The sequence below is a fragment of the Equus quagga genome, chromosome 13, assembly GCF_021613505.1.
Source record: "Equus quagga isolate Etosha38 chromosome 13, UCLA_HA_Equagga_1.0, whole genome shotgun sequence".
Taxonomy (NCBI): Eukaryota; Metazoa; Chordata; class Mammalia; order Perissodactyla; family Equidae; genus Equus; species Equus quagga.
In genome coordinates, this window is record NC_060279.1 from 86,027,789 (window position 1) to 86,044,118 (window position 16,330).

The 16,330-nt window shown below is 42.1% G+C and overlaps 1 protein-coding gene across 1 annotated transcript in view; it reads right to left on the reverse strand.

Moving 5' to 3' along the window:
* The window catches only part of LOC124251512 (zinc finger protein 665-like), a 120,302-nt gene extending 104,118 nt beyond the window's left edge, over positions 1-16,184 (reverse strand). The window contains exons 1-4 of the mRNA XM_046684381.1: positions 16,034-16,184; positions 13,040-13,555; positions 5,696-5,787; positions 3,238-3,364 (exon numbers count right to left, since the gene is read on the reverse strand). Of these exons, the coding sequence (XP_046540337.1) occupies positions 3,238-3,364; positions 5,696-5,787; positions 13,040-13,058 (238 nt within the window). The 5' untranslated portion in view covers positions 13,059-13,555; positions 16,034-16,184. The remainder of the gene's footprint in view (positions 1-3,237; positions 3,365-5,695; positions 5,788-13,039; positions 13,556-16,033) is intronic.
* Positions 16,185-16,330: the final 146 nt, after the last annotated feature.

The following is a 16,330-nucleotide window of genomic DNA, read 5'->3' on the forward strand; positions in this document are numbered from 1 at the left end:
CAAATCTAAGAACTCAATGAACAGAAAGGAGGATGAACTCAAAGGGATCCACACTACAAAAACTTACAATCAAACTGTTGAAAGAAAAAGGCAAAAAGAGAACCTTGAAAGCAGCAAGGGAGAAAATATTCATCATATAGAAAGGATCCACAATAAGATTAACAGTTGATTTCTCAGCCAAAACCATGGAGTCCAGAGAAAATGGGGTGACATAGCTAAATTGTTGACAGAGACAAAAAAACTCAACCAATTCTATCTCTAGCAAAATTGTCAGTTAAAAATGAGGGAGAAACTAAGAGTTCCAAGATAAACAAAACGTTACGGAGTTCCTTACAAACAAGACCTGCCTTCTATGAAATAAAAGAAGAAAACACTTTTTAATTCATTTTATGAGACCAGCATTACTCTGATACCAAAGCCAGACAGATATCACAAGAAAACTACAGATCAATATCCCTTATGTACAGATATGCAAAAATCCTCAGCAAAATACCAGCCAACTGAATACACAGCATATTAAGATTATATACCTTAAACCAGCATCTGGGACTTATTCCAAGAATCCAAAGGTGGATGGTTCAATATAATAACCAACATTAAGGGTAAGAAGAAGAAAAAAACACTACCAACACTACCTAATTATCTCATTGTAAGATGAATATATATTTGAAAAAAATCCAGAACCTTTCAGGATAAAAATGCTCAGCATACTAAACAGAGAACTAAACTTCCTCAACCTGACAAAGACCATTTATAGAAAACCCACAGCTAATACAGTCTACGGAGAAAGAATAAAAAGCTTTCCTCCTGAGATAAGGAATAAACCATGCCCACTTTCACCACTGCTGCCCAACACTGTAGTGGAAGTTCTACTCAGAGCAATTAGGCAAGAAAAAGGAACAGAAAACATACAAATTGGAGAAGAAAAAGAAAAGCTATCTCCATGTGCAGATGACACAATCCTACATATAGAAAATTCCATAAAATACGTACATACAAACCTACTAGTGTTATAAAGGACGTCAGCAAAACTGTAGGATATAGTATCAATACACAAAAACCAGTTGTGTTTCTATACACAATAATGAACAATCTCAAAAGGAAACTTAAAAAATAATTCCAGCCATAACATCCAAAGAATAAAATACCTAAAAATTTAAATTTAACCAAGGAGGTGCAAGATACGAGACCGAAAACCACAAAACAGTGTTGATAGAAATTAAAGACCTAAATAAATGGAAAGTAATTCCATACCTATGAATTGGAAGATTTCCTATTTTTAAGATGGTAATAGTCACCAAAGTGGTCTACAGAGTCTATGTAAACACTATCAAAATTCCAAGAAACTTTCATGGAGAAATACAAAAGGAGGTGAAATTTATAAGGAACTGGAAAGGGCCCTAAACAGTTAAGATAGTATTGAAAAAATTATGAAATGTACAAAATAGATAAATCCATAGAGACAGAAGGCAGACTGGAAGTTTCCAGGGACTGAGGACAGAAAACAACATGGACAAACTGCTTACTGGGTAACGCATGCTAATGTGCAGTGATGGAAAACTTGCGGAACTAGATATAGGCGGCGGTTGCACAACTGGCAAATATACTAAATGCCATGAATTGTTCACTTAAAAATGGCTAATTTTATGTTACGTGAATTCCACTGAATAATTTTTTTTAAATAATCTAAGTGATGAATTTCACAACATATTTTAAAAACAGACATTTACCAATTTTGATATGTCAAAATTTTGAGGCTGCCTCCTTATATTATATAAGAATAATAGTGTCTCTTAGGCTAGCCTCCTCTAATTATCTAAAATCCTATCATTGGATCTCTTAACATAATCCCTACATAGAAGAGACATGAAGTGAATGGTGCTCTTACTATATCTATCTGTACATAGATCGTTATCATGAATAAAGAAAAATTAATGTACAATTGTCCAAAATTAATAAACTCTCACTTCAACAGATCACCAGGAGAACACAAATAGCCTTAATAGGCATACGATCAAGAGGAAGGAATGACTTCTAAAGAAGGCGGTATTATTAGCAGCAGTTAAGTGTAGAAACAACTTTCGGCAGTTCCATGAGATCTATGAGATCCATGAGCAAGGCGGCTGTGCAGAGATGATCAGCAACATAAGAAGCCAAGAACAGCCACAGGACAACAGGAGACCACTGGGATATGGGTCAAGAAAGACAGCTGAACTTTACATAGAATTCAGGTTAAAATGCAAGATGGGGAACAAAACAGTCTTCATGGGTTAATTGAAAACTGCAATTTCCAGAACATTAGAAATTTTGTGGAAAACAGTATCATAAGCAACAGGGAATAAAAAGTACATGCAGCGCAAGAAATTGGCTGTGTTTCCTATAAAATAAAATTTGATATTTAAATATTAGTTTAGTATAAGAAGAGTTATACCACACATCTAGACAGGGAGACGATTTATTACAATAAAGAATTTAAACCAAAATATAAATATCTATGAAATCTATATAAAACACAAGTTATGTTTAGAAAACTTAAAATATACCATAGAAAAACCAAAGTATCCTATATAACAAATCTTGGCCTATCAAACTATACCATCATTCTGTCAGTTATCAAACTATGGCAGCTGCATGTTGTTGTGGCGCTGAAAGCTATGCCAATGATATTTCAAAAACCAGCAGGGTTACCCGAGGTGGCCAGGTTTCAGCAGCTTCCTAAGGCAGACTAGGAAGAAGCACCTGGCCACCCACTTCTGAAAAGATGGCCATGAAAACACTATTAATAGCAGTGGAGCATTGTCTGATATTGTGCCAGAAGATGAGAGGATCACACAAAAAAGAATGGTCAGGGATCCACTCTGCTGTCTAAACAGGGTCATTAGCAGGCAGAATCAATTTGATGGCACTAACAAGAAAAAAATTTAAAGATAAAGATATCTACCTCTTTTCCAAAAACTACTGAATCAAAAGTATGCGAGTAAAACCAGGCAACCAGATGTTTTACAGTCTTGCTTTAAGGTTTTGGGCTTACTCAACTTGTAGAACCCCACTAACTAGCATGAAGTGGGCAGATCACCTGATGGGAAAGTTTAAAATCCAGAAATTGCATTACACAGCTTTTCATTTCTGAATCAACACAGCTTCAATTTCAGTTAAGGAAGGCAGGGGTTCCCAAGAGACTCACAAGAGAAAATGCCATGAGACCCAAGGGCAGATTCTGGAGGAAGTTGTCCTCACCCAGGGAGAGCAGGTTCCTGTAGTTCTCCAGCATCACGTCCCTGTACAAGGCCCTCTGAGCGGGGTCCAGGCATTCCCACTCCTCCTGAGAGAACTCGATGGCCACGTCCCTGAACGTCAGCAGTTCCTGAAATGAAAACACGTTTTGCGAAGAGGCCATCAGGAGAGTTCTTATCTTCACAAAAATGAGAGGAGAAAGGTCTAAGAGTCAATTACACAGAAATGAGCATTCTGACAGAGCCACAAAGGAGAAGTCTGAGCAAGTCATATCTCCTTAATTTTGCTTTGTTACAATTCTCCATCAGAAGACACGATATCCACTAAATCACTGAATTTTACTGGATTTAAAATCAATCGACTTTAAAATTTGTGCATGATAAAAAAAACATACACACTGTATTGCATATTTGAAAGTTTCTAAAAGAGTAGATCTTAAAAGTTGTCATCACAAGAGAAAACTTTGTAACTATGTATGGTGATGGATGTTAACTAGACTTATCATGGTGATCATTTCACAACATATACAAATACTGAATCACTGTGTGGTAGACCTGAAATTAATATAATGTTGTATGTCAATTATACCTCAATAAAAAAATATTTTAAAAAAGTTATACAATTTGCCAGAAGTAAAAACATGAGTCTTCAGTAAAAAGTTAAGTACTGCTCCAGATTCGAGATATATGGACCTCTCTGGTATACTGTGATAATATCTTCATATCCAACAATCATATTAAATGAAGCTCTCCATCGAGGTATAAGAGTAGTCACAGAAAGAATACAGTTTGGAATTTCAATGTCAATATCTGGGTAACCAAAAGGACAAAATCCAACATACAAAACCTGAAAATGAGGGAAAAGGAAGTTGATATTCAGACGTTACTTTGAGTAACTTATATACTAGGAACCAAAGAAAATTTTAGGAATGTGTTTTTCACTTTGGGGTGAATACAAGATGAGAATTTCATGAATTATCATATAAGATCATAAAGAAATAATGGTACAGAATAAAACGTGACCTTCTGGATTTGGACAAAGAGGAATGATATCTCAGTCCTGTTTGCTCGCCTCCCACTGACACATTCATGTAACAGAGTGAACAAATGCAGAAGCACCAGCATTGGAGTTAGGAATATTACCTGTCACTGGAATGATTTTCTAGCCACTAAATTACTAAAGGGAGTCCTAAAGGACAATAGTGGTCCAGGGAGAAAAGGGGTACGAGATTTGTATCATCTCCATTATGCACCTGAACCTAGAGACTTAACTAAAGTTCTCATTTGAAAGGAAGGGGAAAAAATATATATACATACAAAAATGAAAATAATTCAACAAAAGGTCATTTATATACAAGTTCTAGATATTATGATCAATATGCCAACTGCAATCTAATTTCTAGACGAGCTACAGCATGAGTAGTGTCTTCAGAGATGAGAAAGTTCACAGCAGCTTCAATGAAAGGGGAGAAGTGAAAAACTAGAATGACGATGGTAACGTAACTCAAACTTTTGAAGACTTCTCACATGACAGGCATTACTCTAAATGTTTTTTAAGTATTAACTCATTTAACAACATAGCATCTAACTAGAAAAAGATTTGTTCCCACCTTACAGAGGACGCAACTTTGTCACAGACACTCTAAAACTCACCACAGCCCAAATAATTAATAAATGGCAGAGCCAGCACCCGACCCAGGTGGTAGCACTTTAGACTGGAACTACACCATCACATGGTTAAGTAATACACATAACATTAAAAGTACATCCACAGAGGGTTTCCTGAGAAAATTTGAAAAAAGTTCCAGGCTAATCAAAATGGACCTAGAAAAAAGGTCAATGTATACACACATGCACACACACAATGAGTTATTCTTCTTACTGCTATTAACTCATTGACCTGGTAGTGCAGGAAAAAAACTTACGTCCAAGGAAAACATGTAAGACACCCTTTCAAAGGTTAAAAAAACTTATTTTTGAAATGATATCTTTTATACACACCACAGGTTCCTGCTCACATACACACATGTGCGCACAAACATATACACTGAAATTAACCGAAATAAAAGTAGTAGCCTCTAAATGACATATTTTGGGTAAATCTCTATTATCTATCATCTTTTATTCATGTGCACGTCAGCATTTTTGGTACAAAGAATATGTATAAATTGTACTAAATTTAAATAAGATTGGCAACATTATTCTATATTAGCCTACTTACCAAAACAAAAAGCTGCAAACAGTGAAAAAATGTACAAAAAACACTTAACTTTGATCTCCATTAACACATATATGTAAAAATAGGAGACAGAATCTATATGGAGATGAGAGGAGACAGAGAAGGTCCTGGGGCGAGTGCCAGCAAACGTCTCAGGCGGGACACTTCCGAGAGAGAGAGATTAAGTTCAAATGGCCACTCAAGAAGGAGAAGACAGAACAATGAATTGAGACTATGACTTTACCTGAGAAAGCGTCATTCCTGACTCCTCCTTCTTTCCTCTTCTTCCTCCTCCGGGCTTCTTTCTCAGGCAAAGTGAATCTTGAGATGTCAATCCTGAGTGTCAGAAATGTGCTACTTATTAATGCTCAGAGTCAACACACTTACCCACACGGGGAGCACATCATGATGTAATGACATTCTTCTGCTGCCCACTGCCACAGGAGGGATTCAGGGACAGTAAACTCCTACACAGAGACCAACAAGTGACTTTTTTGACCCCTTTATTCAGAACTCACTCCCCTCCTGGTGAAGCCCTCACATCAGCTGCAGTGGGGAGCTGAGCTGGACTGATCTCCCCTTCAGGACACCGACCATGGCCTGATCAAGGCCCAAGGCTCAAACCTCTCTCCAGATTAGGGACTGCTTTGGGTCCTCAGAAACGGATGATCTAGAGCCCTGGCGTTCCCTGCTGGATACAGATCGGAATGACGTGGGGGAACTTTAAACATTCTTGAGGCTGGGCCCCATCCCCCTGACCACAGGAAGGGAACTCTCTGGGGACTGGGTACAAGAGGGATCTGCAAAACGCCTCAACAAAGCAATGTGAAGACAAGATGGTGCGCCACTGAGAGCAGGCAAGGCCAGCACATGTCCCACCTTGTGATTCTGCTCTCTCCCAGGGCCCTGTCCCCTGTATCCAGACAGTGGAAGTGGAAGGAGCAGAGAGAAAAAGGCAGAGCAGGCATTCTAGGCTAGGGCTTGGGTAAGGGGGTGGCTGGAATGTTAAATGGAGTGTCAGAGAAGGCTCCACTGAGAAGGGGGGTGGCTATCAGAACAAAAACCAGAGGAAGGAAGTTCACTATGCATTTGAGGAGTCAGAGTTCTAGGCAGAGGGCCCAACCTTAGGAAAGACCTGAGGCAGTGGTGACCCTGTCGCCAGGAAAAGCAAAGACATCTGTGTGGCTCAGCTGCAGTGAGGGAAGAGGAGACAAGCAGAAGACGAGCTCACAGAGGTAGTGGCAGAAGCAGATAGGGAGGCCCCGGTCTTCAAACCTTGTTCTCCCCTATCCCAAGAGCATTTTGGAAATCATGTATTCCTTCAACCATCTTAACTTAACATCTAATTCTTTCTTTAACTTACTTAAAACACCTATAAATAATGTAGTATACTATATATCTCAAAAACATGCCAAGATGGTCGCCTAAGCCCCAGGCGGTAGGGCACTGATCTTAACTGAGATGTGGAGGACGGCAGGGGGAATACAATTAGGGAGTTCAGGGCGTCGTTTTTGGACATTTTCAGGTGGAGATGCCCATGAAACGTCCCAGCAGAGATGTCAAGGATACAGCTGGACAACAGGAGTCTGGAGTTCAGGGGTGAGGTCTGAACTGGAGATGTGGAACTGGGAGATGTCAAGGTGTTTAAAGTCATGAGATAGGATGATATAAAGAGTCACTGGGTAAAGAAGATGTGGTGCATATATATATATATATATATATATATATATACACACACACACACACACACACAAACAATGGAATACTACTCAGCCAAAAAAAAAAGACACAATCGTGCCATTTGCAACAACATGGAAGAACTTGAGGGTATGATGTTAAGCGAAATAAGCCAGACAGAGAAAGACAAATGTTGCATGATTTCTCTCATATGTAGAAGATAACAGATACACGGATAAAGAGAACAGATTAGTGGTTACCAGAGGAGAAGGGGGTTAGAGGTAGGCAAAAGGAGTAAAGGGATACATATGTATGGTGATGGACAAAAATTAGACTATTAGGGGTGAGCACAATAAAGTGTATTCAGAAGCTGATAAATAATAATGTACACTCGAAATTACACAATGTTATAAATGATTACGATCTCAATAGAATTACTGGAACAAAAAAAAAGTCACTGAGTGCAGAAAGAGAAGAGAGGAGGGCCAAGACTAAGCTATGGGGTACTCCCATAATTAGAGACTAGGAAGTTGAGGGAAAACCAGCAGAAGAAACTGAGAAGTGAACAGGGAGGGGAGAAGGAAACTGAAACAGACAGATAAATGATAGGTAAGATTCAGTTTTAAGTAGTAGAATGTCCTGAAGGCCAGGAAAAAAAGTGCTTAAAGGAAGAGGGAGTGATCGACTGTTCAACGTGTTGTTGATAGACTAAGATGCCAACTGTGAATTAACCAGTGGATTTAGAAATGGGAGGACATTACTGCCTCTGACAAGTATCAGTGGAATGGTAGATGGGAAAACTTGATTGGATGGGGTTCAAGCGACAACTGGAGGCAAGAATTGAAAACAGAGTACAAACAAGTTTTTAGTGCATTTTGTTCTGAAATGAAGGATAGAAGGGTTCTTATCAAAGGAGACAATGTAGTTAAGAGGATTTTTTATTTTAAAGATGAGAGAATATAGTGACCAAAAAGGCTCTGTTTCATTTTGTTTTGTTCAAGTTGGACTATACCACCATCTGAGTGTGATGACCAAAATAATTTTGGTAAAAATTAGAGGTAAAAACTGATGACGTGGTGGCAGAAGGATGCAGTGTCATTCTGAGACTGTGAGGGGTTCTGGGAACAAATGCACAATCGGAAGGTGGGGGACAGCTAGGTTCAAGGACAGACTATTGCCAGAGAACAGTGAAGAAGACAGACAACCCAGGTGGCCCAGCAAGAAGATGTCTTCCCACTGCTTCCAGGTACTCAGAAAAGTGAAGATGGGAAAGGCAGAGCTGGACTTCTGAGGGCAGAATAGGCCAAGAGGGAAATTCCAGAGGAACTGGGCCCAGAATCTGAAGTGAGACCAGTCAACTAGGGTTTATGTTTTCCTCGAGCTGAGAGGGGGACAGACACAAAACAGGCAGAGTTGGACGAGACGACGGTGTGCAGGAGAAGCAAGGAGGTGGAGGGTATGTGAGAAAATGATTACATCAGTCCTTTGTTTGGGGGCATTTGACTTGCGTGGCTATTAGTAACTGGAAGGTTTAGTTGTCTCCATCTTTTAAAATAATCTGGATTATGTACGAGAGTATATGCCATTGGTTTATAATTTTAATCCCTGGTGCAGAGAGAACAAAGCGTGGCCTATAGTAGAGGCTCCATATGCACTGAATGAATGATTGAAGGCCTCTGGCGTAGGCTTCACCCTGGGGGCTGATGTTAAAATGGCTGTGCTTAAAATGGTCTTCTCACAAGTTAGGGGGAAGCTGGCGAGGGGCGGCAGAGGAGGGCGGAGCCAGGAGTCCCTCACTGAGACCACTCTCCTCACCCAGAGCAGGTGGGAAGGGCACAGGTAAGAAATCTAGTGAGCTGAATCTGTGCGATAGCTGACTTGGGCTGAGCGCACCCACAATGACAATAAAGGAGCCTGAATTCTGCAGAAAGAGGAACGTCCTCCTGGCCACTGAGACCCATAGATGGACACTTTCCTGGCATCTAAGATTTCTGACTTTGCAAAGACATTTGGCTTAAATATTCACAGCCCCAAATCCTGGTTTGATTCACTCTAAGATTCTACAGACTGATGAAACAGCAGGAAGTGTGTGAACACCACAGCAAAGGAGAAGTTGGAAGACTTGAGCAAGGGGAGAAAGGAGAGGCACAAACAGACAAAAGGAGCTTTCTTCATCAGGTCACCTGGTGGGGAAAGCCCCTACTTTACCATTTCAGAAAAGATAAAGGACCAAGGCGGTATTGTGTACATCGGGTGAAGGTGTGCACTCAGTGGAAAGACTCCTTTCTCTAAATGTGATCCCATTTTATCACCCCCTCTCTAGTGGCTGCTGAGCACAGGGTCACAAGGTGATGACAAGCAGAGCTTCTCCTTGCTCCAGCTCAGAAGTCTCCCTCCCATTATTTGGGCCTTAAAGCCCTGTAAGGGCAAATAAAAATCCAATAATAATGGGGCTGGCCCCGTGGCCGAGTGGTTAAGTTCGCGCGCTCCGCTGCAGGCGGCCCAGTGTTTCGTCGGTTCGAATCCTGGGCGCGGACATGGCACTGCTCGTCAGACCACGCTGAGGCAGCGTCCCACATGCCACAACTAGAGGAACCCACAACGAAGAATACACAACTATGTACCGGGGGGCTTTGGGGAGAAAAAGGAAAAAATAAAATCTTTAAAAAAAAAAAAAAAATCCAATAATAATGAAAATAGTAACAAAATTACCTGTGCTACAAAAAAGGAGAGAGACTTTCCTTCTCTTTTATTGGAGCATTTACTAAAAACAAACAAAAAAACCCTTGCAATTATAAATTCTTTGTCTGCTCCATAAGCCTCTAGCCAGTTTTATGGCCCAAGAATGTTTTTCTCAAGGATCTGGGAGCCATCTCTTTGAAATGTAAATACCAAGAAAGACTGTGCCCCCCATCTCCCAGTCCAGGTACGAAGGTACAAGCTTCACTTAGGTACCTGTCACCTAGTTGTAAATCTACCTGCTGTCACATACTTTCTATGAGAAGTTTTATTTTTCCTTTGAATGAAGACAATTAGCTAACACAAAATGGCCACTGCAATTACCAGGCTAATATAGTAATTGACAAATAGTGCTGAGAAATAGTGCTGTCAAGTCCTCTTACTTGAGGACTAATAAGCATTTATCTTGAGAACATGTACAAAATAGGTTGCATCTGCTTGGCTATAAAAAAGGGTGAGCTTTCTTTCTGCCTTTGCAAACTCTTGGCGGATCCCTTATGATGTGTATCATACTTAGGTTTAATGCTTATTCAATAATAAAACTCTTTCTTTCCCTTCAACTCTTGTGGAGAGGTTTTCTGAGTGGTGGAAAATATCGTTTTTTTTAGTTTTAGTTTTATCCTAGTTTTTAGACGTATTTTCTCAATGCCCCCAGTGTTTGTGTTCCTGCCTTCAAACCCTACCAGGACCTATGACCTCCCACCTGTTAGAGAAATACCTTTGTTCCATATTTAATTTAAAACATCTTGTCCCCTTCCTCCTCGACTACCCTGGGACTGTGTGTGTGCCTGCGTGCATATGTGTGTGTGTGTTTGTGTGTGTGTTGGGAAGGGCAGAGAGAGGCCACTACAGAGAAACCAGCACTGGCCTGGCAGCCATGAAGTCATAGCTGCAGCTTTTCCTCAAGTACAGTCCCAAGGATGAGGCTATGGGCTGCGGATCACTGCAGCTGTGTCTGCCCTCTGATTCCTGGGACAAGGTGCATGAATAGTCAGGGGCCCTCACAGCCTCTCCCCAGTTGTGCCCAGTCACCCACAGTAAGTGCTCTCTAACAAAAACCTGCCACCTGAGCCTTCAGCACCACTACTTCTGCCGTGGACACTCTTACAAGTTCCCATGGGGTCTGACGCACTCCCTAGAGACCCCACAATGACCCCTCTATTCTGCTGCGAAATCCCACATCTCATTCCAGGACCCAACTAATTCAGGCTTGTATGATGGAATAATAAACAAAAAGATGCCTAAGGACCTGTAACACCATATTTTCACCCACGATGACCCCACCCCATATGCAACTACTTTCGTAATCTACTAAATAAAGTGGAAGATGTCTCTAATGATGCATGTACTCCAATGGGATCCCCACATTTCCCACAGAAGCGCCCCAAATTGTCATTCACATTTTGTAAAATGCATGTAAAACTTTCTTGACGTGCAACCCAACAGTGAGATTCCCTCTAATATACAAAAATTATCCCCCAAAAGATTTATGAGATTTTCCCTATAATTCCTCTATGGGTTGCACAACAAATCTTGTACCCACAAATGACCTCAGAGGAGTCACTGTGTGGAGTGGATGGTGTGGTACTCCTCCTGGATCGACCTCCTCAGGACCAAGGCCCCCATCCCCTCGCAGACTGGAGGATAAAGGGCCAGAGTCATGATGACTAAGGAACAAGGGTAAGAGGAGGGACAAAGACCTGAGAGAGAAAAGGTTCCGGAGTTTGGGAACAGAGAAAAGTCAAATGTGACTCGGGCAGAGTGAGCCATGAGAAGAGGGTGAGCTCCCCGGAGGAGGACAGAGACACTGGCAGAGGACCGGGTGACATACAGCTATGTGGCCTAGGTGAGGAGCCTAGATTTTTTTGGAGGGGGTGGGAATGGTGGGGGGTGGTAAAATACACATATCATAAAAATTACTATTTTAACCTTATATTAGTGTACAGTTTGGTGACAGTAAGTACATTCACATTGCTGTGTAACCATCACCACCATCCATCTCCAGAACTTTTTCATCTTCCCAAAACTCTGTACCACGAAAGAGTAATTGCCCTCCCTGTCCTAGCTCCTGGCAACCACCACTCTACTTTCTGTATCTATGAATGTGACCACTCCAGGCACCTCATATAAGTAGAATACTACAATATTTGACCTTTTGTGTATTTCCAATGTTTGTGCGTATTATGGATTGTTTTAAAATTTTCCTTTTTAAGGCTGAATAATGTTCCATTGGATGAATATACCACATTGTGTTTAGCAATTCAACCTTCAATGGATATTTGGGCTGTTTTTTTATCTTCTGACTATTGTGAAGGATGCCGCTATGAACATGGGTATACAAATACCTGTATGGGTCTCTGCTTTCAATTTCTTTGGGCATATACCCAGAAGTGGGACTGCTCGATCATATGGTAATTCTTTGACTATCTATTTGAGAAAATCACCATACTGTTTTCCACGGCTGCTACATCATTTCACATCCTTACAAGCAATGCAGTGTTTCAATTTCTCCACCTTCACGCTAACATTTGCTATTTTCTGGGGTTTTTATGATACTAATCATTTCAATGAGTGCGAAGTGGTAGTTCACTGTGGTTTTGATTTGTATTTCTGTAAAAATTAGTGATGTTGAGCGTCTTTTCATGACTTTATTGGGCATCTATATAACCTCTTTAGAGAAATGTCTATAAGTCTTGTGCCTATTTCTTAATGGTTATGTTTCTGTTGGTGAGTTGGAGGAGTTCTTTACATATTCTGATAATAATCCTTCATCACATATATTATTCACAAATATTTTCTCCTATTCCATGCGCTGCCTTTTCACTCTATTGATAGTGTTCTTTGACACACTAAGTTTTTTTTTTTGCTGAGAAAGATTCACCCTGAGCTAACATCTGTTGCCAATCTTCCTGTCTCTTTTTCTCTTCTCCTCTCCAAAGCCCCAGTACACAGCCATATATTCTAGTTGCAGGTCCTTCTAGTTCTTCTGTGTGAGCCACCCCCACAGCATGGCTACTGACAGACGGGTGGTATGGTTCTGCACCCAGGAGGTGAACCTGGGCTGTCAAAGAGGAGTGTGCTGACCTTTAACCACTAGGCCATCAGGGCTGGCTCTGATGCACAAAGTTCTTGATTTTGATGAAGCCCATTTATCTATTTTTTCCTTTCTTACCTGTGCTTTCTGGTGTCATATCCAGGAGCCTGGATTTGTCCTGAGAGTGACAGGAAGCCAGTGAAGTGTTTAATGTCAGCGATTCATGTGGTCTACTTCAGATTTACTCCTGAGGCAGACAGAGAACTCAGGGAGACAGTCTCTGATTCTGAGCCTATGCTCTGCCTCTTTCCTAGTAGTTTTCATCACTCTTGTTGGGCTGGGACTCTTCTAAGCTTCTAATTACAACTGGTCACCCTCTTGTACAAAAATGCAACATAGACACACATGCGGTACTGCCAATCATTTCAGGGATCACTGTCATTCAGAATTCCTGGTCTTGTACATCATCTCCATGTTGCAGGTGGTTCACTGAGGCCCAGAAGGTCATTCGACCAAGTTGCCTTGAGAACATCTGAGTTGAGTGAGAACCGTGTGTAAGCGAATTATGAAAGGGTGGCCTAGATGAGGCAGTGGGCAGTCTGTCCTTTTCATCTCACTCCTTTCTTAAAAATTTTAGGATCACCTTCAATATGCCTGAGCAAAAGAAATTTCTGTGGTTTTAATCACATTGATCCCAAGTATTTACTTCTTCTTTTCCAGGACATTACAGTGAGATATTTAAAAAATATAAAATGATGAACACATATGTTTTGATGCTGAAAACTCTGAAAAAGAGTTAGCTATGGAAATAAGCTCAGGGCACATTTCTTTACCATGAACAGATGGGCTGTTAGGACAAAGTTTCAAGTCAACCCAGCCCATCTTTCAACATTTTCAGAAAAGGGTCAGAGACTTGAGAGAATCATCTACTTTGTACTTCACAGCTCACTAATTTGGTAAATCACAGAAAGGGAAGAAAAGAAGCTGTTGAATATCAGTCTAACTCATTAAACTAGGCTCTGACTGTGAAGATCACAGACATCCTTACCAAGTGCACTTGAAATAGTCTAAAATTATTTACTAAGCACCAAAGAATATTCCAACATAAGATAAGGATAGAAAGAATACAAGCTTATAATCTGAATTAGACACAAATATTTAAAAGGGAAAACAATTTAGGATTTTTTTTTAATCTAATGACTTCTGAGGTCAAAGTTTTAAAAAAATTGAGACTACCTCATGTTTACAAAAGAGTGATAAGAGCTAGTTATGAGATGTCACCAAAGCTTATTTCAAAAGTTAGTAATTATTTACAGAAATGCAAAAATTCAATATACTAAGATTTATCTCAATAGGCTTAAAAAAATGAGTTAAAGGTAAGAGAGAGAGAAAGAAAAAAGAAAATCCATTTAACAGGAAAAAAAGCAACACTTTTAATATTTTTTAAAAAGCATCACATAGTGGGAGACTCAGTAATTTCTGTCCCCGTTGACCTCCCTCATGCCATCCCAGGGAAAAAGAGCGTGATCGCTTTCCTGGCCTCCCCTTTGCCCTCACCGTTTCTACAAGGCCCCCGATCCCCCTGTGCAAGAGGTGACCTGCTCTGTGACCCCTGTCATCTGACTGAGACAAGTCTCTCTCTGGGTGAATAAGGGCTGCAAATGAAGCTACCCTGTGATGCAAATAGGTATAAAATGCACAAGCCTCATAAACAGGAGTTTGGCAATCCTCATCCTCATCTGCATAACTGACACAATTAAGCACATTTTGAATTAAAACCATTATAAAGCCACAAGTCAACAAACATACCACAACTTAATCATCCATATCTCAATATCTCATCACCCATCCTCATCTGAGGTCCCCTTCTTTCTCCACTCTTACATATTTCCCTCTGTCCACCTGTTTCTGTCTCTTTCCTTCAGTGTTCGCCAGTGCTTTTCCTTCTGTGTTTTCCCTCAGTTTCTGCTCATTTGGTTTCCGCTCTCTCCTCCTCTGCTTTCTCCCCTTCTCTCGATTCCTTTCCCTATACTACTTACTCCCTGAAACTCCCGAAACCTATTTCACTGTCAGTTGCTCTATTTCACTTTCAGTTGCTCTATTTCACTGTCAGTTGCTCTTTCTCACCAATCTTTCTGATTGTTCCCCATCTCCCTATATTTCTCCCTCTTCCTCTCCCATCTCCGTGCCCCCTCTGCTCTCCCTGCCACATTCTTTCTTTCCTGTTACACCCCCTCTGCTCCAATTCACTGGCACCCCCAGCTCCCTAAGCTCTCTTGGTGCTTTTTCTCCCTCTGCTGTCTCCCCATCCCTCCTTTCTGTCCCTGCACTCGGGTCCCCCAACTCTTTTCTTCTAACCACTCTGTCTGAAGAGCCTGCCCTTTGCTGTCCCCACTTCTGCTCACCAAGGGCCCCTCCTCCCGATCTGCCTCCCCTTCATCTCTCTGGAGCTCCTCCCTTTCCTCTGGCATTTCTGTATTTTCTTCTCTCTTGCCTCACACTCTGTTTCTTTCCAGGTCCCTCCCACATCCTCTATTTTGCCATCTGTTTATGGGCCCCTCACTGATCTTTTCTCCCTCCCACTTTTCTATTTCTCCGTCATACTCCCTGTCTCTCTTTCTCCGGATCCCCTCACCCCCTCGTCCTGCCGCTTTCCTGGCCTCCCCTTCGCCCTCATCGCTTCCACAAGGCCCCGATCCCCGTGCGGAGGAGGTGACCTTAACTTGCGACCCCTGTCGTCTTCCGTCCTAAATCCCACCCCACTGAAAAGCATGCTCGTCCAGGATATCGGGCGTCTTATTCCATGAGAGGGGCTCTCGAGAGGGCAGTGGAGTCTGCAGAATGCCAGGGCCAGGGCGGGAATCCGGCCTCTAAGGGCCGAGGCGCAAAGCGTTTCAATCCATCTCACAAGTCCATCTCCCAAGACTTTAAAGGCGCGGGGTGGGAGGGGCGGTCCGTGGACGGTTTTAAGCAGGAAAACAACGCGGACAGTGGGGTCTACGTGGCCCGAAGGGCGAAACACCACAGGCGGGGACGCCCTCCGAAAGATTTGAACCGGAAACGAATGCGGACCCCGACCCGGCAGCGAAGAGGCCAGGGTTTGGGACGTCTCACCGCGACGCTGGGACTTACCGCGGATAGGAGAGGCGGATCCGGGGATTTTAACGCCCGTAGCGACCCCCAGACCCCACGCGTGTAGGAGTGTGGGCTGACACACTCAGGTTTGAACCAGAAACAGCGAAACCCACATACGCCAGGGCGACCTTCCCTCCGCGCCAGCCGCTTCCGGGTCTGCAAGGAACTGCGCATGCGCGCTGCGGGAAAGGGGCGGCTGGGCGGAGCGCTTCCGGCAATGGGCGGGGCGTGAGCAGTTGCCAGAGCGGGCGGGGTCGCCGGGGGAGGCGGGGTCGCCGGGGGAGGCGGGGTCGC